At 48.9% G+C, this 7,367-nt stretch overlaps 1 protein-coding gene across 1 annotated transcript; it reads right to left on the bottom strand.

The window, feature by feature from the left end:
- Positions 1-440: 440 nt before the first annotated feature.
- On the bottom strand, positions 441-6,851 carry TNNC1 (troponin C1, slow skeletal and cardiac type). The gene is made up of 6 exons (XM_051627436.1): positions 6,747-6,851; positions 2,901-2,931; positions 2,477-2,623; positions 1,479-1,593; positions 1,235-1,371; positions 441-616 (listed from the first exon to the last, which is right to left on the bottom strand). The coding sequence occupies exons 1-6, from the start codon at positions 6,768-6,770 to the stop codon at positions 585-587; spliced, it is 486 nt and encodes a 161-aa protein (XP_051483396.1). The 5' UTR covers positions 6,771-6,851; the 3' UTR covers positions 441-584.
- Between the last annotated feature and the right edge of the window lie 516 nt (positions 6,852-7,367).

Below are 7,367 nucleotides of genomic sequence, written 5' to 3' on the forward strand. Positions count from 1 at the left end.
TGCATGCAGCACAGCATGGCTGTCAGGATGGCAGGCAGGGAGGAAGGGTGTCCCTTCAAGACAGCTGGGACAGGAGCAGGGTGGGGCATCCATCACCCAGGGATTTCAGTGGGTGATGGCATAAGTTATTGTTACTTCTCATTTAATTGCTAAAATAATGCAGATGCTCCTGTTAAACCAGTGCCAGCTCCTGAGCTGCCCTCTGGTGAGGAGATGCAATATGGCAGCTCTGCATCAAGTACTTGTGGTTCTGTTGGCTGGGGGTTGTCCCCATGCTGGTGGCCAAATATCACAGCTTTAAGCTTCAGCTGTGGTGTCACTTTCCCATACATGGTTCACTGGTACTCAGAACAGCCCCGAGGAGTGGCCCCCGTTAATTAGGAGTACACACTGGGATGAAGCTCTCCCTCAGTCTTCCAAGGAATGACCATCTGAGGCACTCAGTATTAACGCATTTTATTTTCCCAGTGGCCACCCTTCTCAGTGCTCAGTCTTCATGCTGGTAGCCAAGGGACTTAGCCAAGGAGATGAGAAGCAGTGCTGGAGGAGCTTAGGAGATTCAAGCTGGTGATCTGGTCTCAGATTTATTCAACTCCTTTCATAAACTCCAGGAACTCTGCCAAGGGAAAGACATTAGAGACAAGGGGAGTGAGGGGGGACCTAAGTGCCCTTACAGCTGCCAGGTGTGCTCTTGGCAGCTTTCCCCAGCCCTGTCTCCTTTTCCACCCCCTGAAGCATGAAAGGCCAAATGGGAATGGCTACCACTCCTCTGGCCATGGCAGAGACTCCTCATGACTCTTCCCAGAAATGTCACTGAAGCCCAACATCACCCTCAGCTGCCAACAAAACACTGGAGGTGAGTGGCCAAAGAGGGACGTGGCCTCAGCTCAGCTTGGAAATTTTTTGGGGTTTATTTCAGCAGCATCGTGTTCAAATAAACAGCCCTTGGGAGCCGGTGCTTGTGTTTAGGGGGCAGGAGGGAAGCAGGTGTCTGGTGACAAGCAGGTGGTTCTGCTTCAGTGCAGGCTGGCTTTTGCAGTGTGGGGAGAGCTAAAGGAGCCCCAGGCTCCTGCTACCATTTCACAAGCATAAGAAGCCCCCATCCCTGTGCAAACACTGGCTGGGGTCAGGAGTATTCTCTGCATCAGTTCATGCCTGTCCCTGAAGGCATCCAAGACCATGGGAGCTGCCCAGGAGGGCTCATGACCAAACTGCATGTCAGAAGGGCTCCTACCATCATAGTCAATCCTGCCGTCATTGTTTTTATCCCCATCTTTCATCAGTTCTTCTATGTCATCCTCAGTGATGGTCTCTCCTGTCGCCTGCAGCATAATCTTCAGCTCCTCAAGGTCGATGTAGCCATCAGCGTTTCTGTGCAAGGACAGAAGAGCTCAGGAGCAGAGTGACAGGCTGGGGAGGGGCAGCCAGGTGGCTGCATCTCTCCCACCACCCCACCGTGCTGCAGTCATGGCTCTTACTTATCAAACATCCTGAAGAGATCTGAGAGCTCCTCTTCAGTTTTTCCTTTGCTGTCATCTTTCATACACCGGACCATCATGACAAGGAACTCGTCAAAGTCTACGGTGCCACTGCCTGCAGGTGGAATGAACACCATCAGTCAGTGCTGTGGTGGGTGGATGAGCAACACCAAGCAAGAGATAACACTTCCCTTCAGTAACCAAGGAGCAAACTCAGGAGAGCAGCCCTGCAGCAAGAGGCAGCTCTCAGGACACTGGTGTTAGGTAACAGACCATGGAATGACTTAATCACTGAACTTTTACCTGCAGCCATCATTTTGCCAAGGCAAAAGGAAACAGAAGTCCTACTGGAAGCACCAATGAATGACAATTCCTGCTATGAAGATACCTGTCTGTCTCATCTAGGTAATAAGAAAAGCTGCAGAAGGCAGGTCCTCATGCAGTGTATGTTTGCATCAGCAGCACAGCTATTTTCCTTTTTTTGTCTCTTTTTTAACTGCTATTTTATTTTATGATTACTTAGTATGGTATTTCTGCCCAACCTGCACACATGGGATTTTGTTGTGTGTGATCACTGGTAACTGTTTTAATCAAGATTATGTGTGTACACACCTTTGAGCTGCTGATAGACACCTTTAATTGTGCCATTTCTGAATTGGCAGTTGGTACATTCAGCCTGTGTTTCCTGGTTTTTAAACGGATCTGTGCAGTTTCAGAATACCTGTAATCTGCTGGTCTAGTCATTACAGGAATAATAATTTTTATAGTTTCTCTTTGCCTGGAAGTTCCCTAAAGGGACCACACTGAAGTCTGGTCTGTTTAGTGTCCTTCAAACTCAGAGCACTGCAGGTTGCTCCCCACAGGCTGCGGCTGTCCCCAGCACAGATTTTGCCCATGTTGTGCAGCTGCTGAGTGCTCCCAACCCACACTGTGCCCCCCCCCACCTCCTGACTTGGGGACAGTTCTTGGGAGACTGGAAAAAACCCCAAATCTCTCACCATCCTCATCCACCTCATCTATCATCTCCTGCAGCTCCTCAGGGGTCGGGTTCTGCCCCAGCATCCGCATCACCTTCCCCAGCTCCTTAGTGCTGATGCAGCCATCCTCTGCTCCCAGCACGAAGATGTCAAAGGCAGCCTTGAACTCTTGGGGAGAGAGGAGAGAGGAGATGTGAGGGGTCTTGTCCCACACCTGGACCCTGCAGGCAGGCAGCCCCTGGGCAAGGCGCTTGTCCCGGGCACCCCAGCACTGCCTGGGCATGGCATGATGGGGGCACCCAGACACACCCAGGGAAACTGCCTTTCTTGAAACGCTGGTGGATCATAATCCTGGGGATTTTTTGGGGTGTAATTGCTGAGGCAGGCGGGGCTGCTGGCGGGGGAGCTCGTCACTGCTGCAGTGTCAGGTTAAAGATCCACCTACCATTTTTTTGCTCTTCTGTCAGCTGCTCAACCTGTAAGGAAAGCACAGGGACCAAGTCATTTTTCTTCCTCTGCATCCCTAATAGTTAAAAGGTAACACTGTTCAACAGCCTTTGCAAAGGTCAACTGAGCCTGCCAACAGTCACCCTCATGGACTACAGGATGCATGACCTGTGGGGTTTTGACATCACAACTTCTTGTAGTCTAAGAGATTCTTCCTCTAAAAAAAGTATTCCTGACTCTTTCGAAGTGAGCATAATTTCTCTAGAGTGGCAGTGTCTGCTACGCAGCAGAAGTAGCCTTTGCAGAAGCCAAGGAGACCAACTGGGAAAAGCATTTGTCTCTGCCAACCATTTGGGGATAGTTTCTTGTGGCTGACAGGCTTCAGAGTGGCATGGCATTTCCCTGCTCTGGCAGGGGGGTTGGACTAGATGATCTTTCGAGGTCCCTTCCAACCCCTAGGATTCTATGATTCTATGATTCTATGGCTGTGTTGCTGAGAGCTGCTCATGCATGGGCTGAAGCCAGGTCAGGGGTGGGATGTGCTGGGGAGGGAGAAGTGGACAAGACCATCACTGGTAGTTGTTTTTCAGTCATGGGTTCAGGAATTCTCTGCACTATCCAGAGTGTTAAAAGCTGGTCTACTTCCACATGAGTCAGTGTTCATCACAAATGTTTCTGTTTCTGAACAGAGCTGCTGTTCCCTTTAGCCTGTTCTGTGTATCACCCCAAAGAAATGGCCCATGGAGCCATTAGGCAGTAGCCAAAATGGGCTGGTAGGTTGTCCCCAAGCCCTACCCTTATTCATTCCCTGCACACAATCAGCAGGAGCTTATTAGTTAACATGAATTAGTTCAAATAATCAATGAGGAGATCAAAGAGGAATCCATCAGCTCTGTGTTATCTCTTAACTCCTTTTCTCTCTTTGGCACCATTCCTGCCTGCAGGTACTGCTTATTTGAAATTGCTGACTTCACCATTGTGTCTGACTGCCCCTTCAGTAGCATCCGTGAAAACATTGACTTCTCCTTCCTGTGCTGGTCAGTAACCTCTCTGGGACCAGCCAGACATGACCCCCCAACAGGACCTGTGCAGAGAGTGCCTGGTCCCACTGGTGTCTCCCCACTAACACCCATCCCTGCCACGTTTTGGTCTCCCTCTTTTCAGGGGAGGCTGGTGCTTTTGTGCCAAAGAGTGGTAGTTTTGCAACAGCCAGCTGGAAATCCTTCCTACTTGCAGTGAGAGGCAGGGGAAGGGCTTGTTCTTAGCAGGGCAGAGCAGTTTATCCCACTCCCCAGCAGTAAAGACTTCCAAGTCAGAAAGCATTGAGGATGGTGGCAGGATTGCCAGGGCAGGGGAAACCCAAGCCTGCTGTGGTCCTGGCATGCTGCAGGCAGGCAGGCAGGCACCTGCCAGCCCTTCGTGGCTATTGTTTGGGCAAGGGAGGGCAGGAGCAATGCTCCCTCACCCAACTTCCATGGCCACCATTGTGCTGCTCACTCAGTAACCTGAGCCTCTTGGTGAGTTGGCTATTTATAAGCCCTGGTGAGAGAGGTGCTGGAGACAATTATGAGCTCCCCAATTGTTCCCAGCCTTTGGTATTTATCCTGGCAGCCCTTTATCTGGACACTTGTCCCTGGCACTGTTCTTAGCCTAAAAATGCTCCCAAAATAGCTTTGTGTTTGCACACCCTTATCTAGGCATGAGCAGGGAAGAGGAAAATCCATTGGGTTCTCTGGCAGCAAGTAGGAAATCTGACATAAATGTAATATATGCCATCAGCATGCAGTAAATAAAAAAACACCCTTTATCCTCCCTTGACTACTGAAATGACAGATGTGGAGCTGTGCTGTATGTAAGTTAAGTGCATTGTAACGATAGAGTAACATTTTTGTTACCGATAGGTCTCTTGAGCTGTTTATAGTGCCTTCTGGACACTGGGGCTGTTTGCAGCTTTATTCCTTCTTCCTCTCCACATCATTTCAGGGGCAGGTTTCTCTGGCAGTGTGGAAAGGTAGGCACCAAGCTCACAGCACTGCAGTGGTAACACCAAATCTGTTGTACGTTGCTTTTATCCACAGAATTATTTATTCTTCACGCCATGCTTCCGTTTGAAGTCAAATTTCTTGAAATTTTTTTTTCCAGGTAAATTATTTTTACAGTTAAAATCCTGCTGAACAGATCCACAGAAAAGCTGTTTGTCTCAGCTGTGCCTGGATTGGACTTGCTTTGCCTTGCAAAGCTGCTGGCAGTTAATGCCTGGGACTCGAGCCCCACATTTACCAGCGTGTCTCTCACCTTTGAACCAACAGCAAAATCCTTACAGGAGCCAACCAGGCTTTCACTTGGCCTGTTTCCCTGGTCAAGGGCTCTATGTTTGGGGTAAGTTTTTGTTATATTGAGGTAGGAATTTTTGGGTTGTTCTCTATTGCTTTTTATCAGCTGAGTTCCTCTGTGGTCCAACTCCTCTAAAGCCCACAGGCTTTGGCTGGGGATGACCTTCATCTGTGGATTTTTGCCCATTTCTGGGGCAGAGATTTGGAGAGAGGCTGGAGCTTGAGGCTGGGGAGCCCCAAAAAGAAAGGGCTCACTGCCCCAGCTGATGGACAGGCCCTTTTGGCTGTAGGTATTGCAGCTTGCAAAGCACTTCAGCCTTTCTCCCTAACTGTGGGCATGAGTTCCCTAAACAATGAGAGAACCTGTGCTTTGAGTCGCAGAGAACATATTTAATTAAAAAAAAGTAATTAGGTTTGGACTTCCTTGGATTTGACATGTCACAGTTTTCTCCCTTTTTTGAAGTGTTGGTTGAGGGACTTGGTGCTATATTGTAGAGCCTTTCCTGAGCCCTTTCACACTATTGGGATCACTTGGGGGTTTCCATTTCACGGGTTCAAGACTGATCAAAGGACAAGAGAGGTGTTAACATTTTTTTTTTCTTCAATTATGTGTCAAGCAATATCTCCCCTTTAAAAACCTTGGAATTAAAATAGGACTTGTTTGATCCATTTTTTGTGCCATTACACCTGATCAACTATATTTATTTTTAAATCACCAAAAGGCTCTTATTTTAACTCCAGTTAAGGAAAGAACACAGTAGTAATTCACACAATCCAAAATCTATTTTCATCCTTATTCCACCTGCATATTGCTGTCTGTCTAGGTTACAAAATAATGCAGAGTCTTTATTACAGACTAAATAGTTTGGGTTTACATAGTGAGCACATCATGCAGCTGTGTAAGTTAAAATAGCCAGTAGGATGCTCTGCGTTCCCCAAGAGCATAGCTCACATTCTGGATTTCTGCAGGAGTGGCAAAGCAGAGGAGGATGTTTGAAATAGCTTACAAAAGCCCAGGGTTTGCTTTTTTATTTTTAAATCTCCTAGAAAAAGAATCAGCTAAGGAAGGGGAAAATGTAGCATTGGCAGACTTAAAAAGAACCAGAAAGAGGGTGAGATTTAATCCGCACAAATAATCGTTTTATCTGAAATGCTCCTCTGCTTTGTCTTGGCTAAAACCAGCACTCAAGATTTTGTTGAGATTTGCAACCTCACATCCAGACCATCTCCCTGCCCTGAAGCAGAGAACCAGGGAAGTAACTGTAAATAATTTAGCAGCGTGGTTGGGAGTTTCACGCTTACAAGAGGAGTGTGAAAGCTTCAGAGCCATCGGTGGGAAAGGTCTGTGTCCTGAATGGTGATGTTGACTAAAAGATGCCACTCTATAATTATATCTTATTTGCATTTCTCCATGGAGTTAACTCTGTCACAGCTGTGGGAAATCTACCGTAAAACGCCTGAAAACCCTTTAGTCGTCCCCACCCCCCCCAGCCCAGAAAGGAGGCACTTACCGCTGCCTTATAAATGTCATCCATGGCTGCAGAGGGTGGGCGAGGGGCCGGGAGCCAGGTCGCTCTCTGCCAGCACTGCCCCTGAGCCCGGCTGATATAGGGGGCTGCCCGCCCCGGCGGATGTGACCAGCCCACCAGCAGCCCCACATGCCCATCCCCATCCCATCCCCGTCCCTGCAGGAATGCCTCGCCTGCGTGCCTTGGGACGGGGACGCTGCCGAGCTGGAGGCTGGCATGTCCGGGGCCAGCCCCAGCTCTGCTTTGGGACTGCTGGAGGATTCCTTGTGACTTTGATGTGGGAAGGAGGGAGCCCTTTCAGCCAGATTTTGGCAGGATCTTTGCTGACATATTGTGGTACTTGGCTGTCCTGACTGGACACGTGCCACTGTGTCACCTCCACCTCCTGTGTGTTTTCCCCCTGGAAGCTGCATTAGAAAGATTATACACTGCCTAATTAAACTGGGTAATACGGGAAAGTCATGCCTCCCAAAATATCCCCTTCCAGCAGCAATATCCCCCAGGGGCAGTGGGAACAGGCAGTGCTGGGATCTCCCTGTCCCCTCTGGCAGCTGTCCCCAAGCCCACAGGGAATACTGCTGGAAGGGGATCTGCAGCTGGAGC

The sequence above is a fragment of the Apus apus genome, chromosome 9 (assembly GCF_020740795.1).
Source record: "Apus apus isolate bApuApu2 chromosome 9, bApuApu2.pri.cur, whole genome shotgun sequence".
Taxonomy (NCBI): Eukaryota; Metazoa; Chordata; class Aves; order Apodiformes; family Apodidae; genus Apus; species Apus apus.

What these genes read in the sequence shown, in the direction of transcription:
- TNNC1 (XM_051627436.1), bottom strand. Translation starts at nt 6,770, where the DNA reads ATGGATGACATTTATAAGGCAGCG. An exon ending in ATGACATTTATAAGGCAGCG is followed by an intron (nt 2,932 to 6,746) that starts GTAAGTGCCTCC and finishes CTTTCCTTACAG; the next exon opens with GTTGAGCAGCTGACAGAAGA. An exon ending in CTCTTCAGGATGTTTGATAA is followed by an intron (nt 1,372 to 1,478) that starts GTAAGAGCCATG and finishes GTCCTTGCACAG; the next exon opens with AAACGCTGATGGCTACATCG.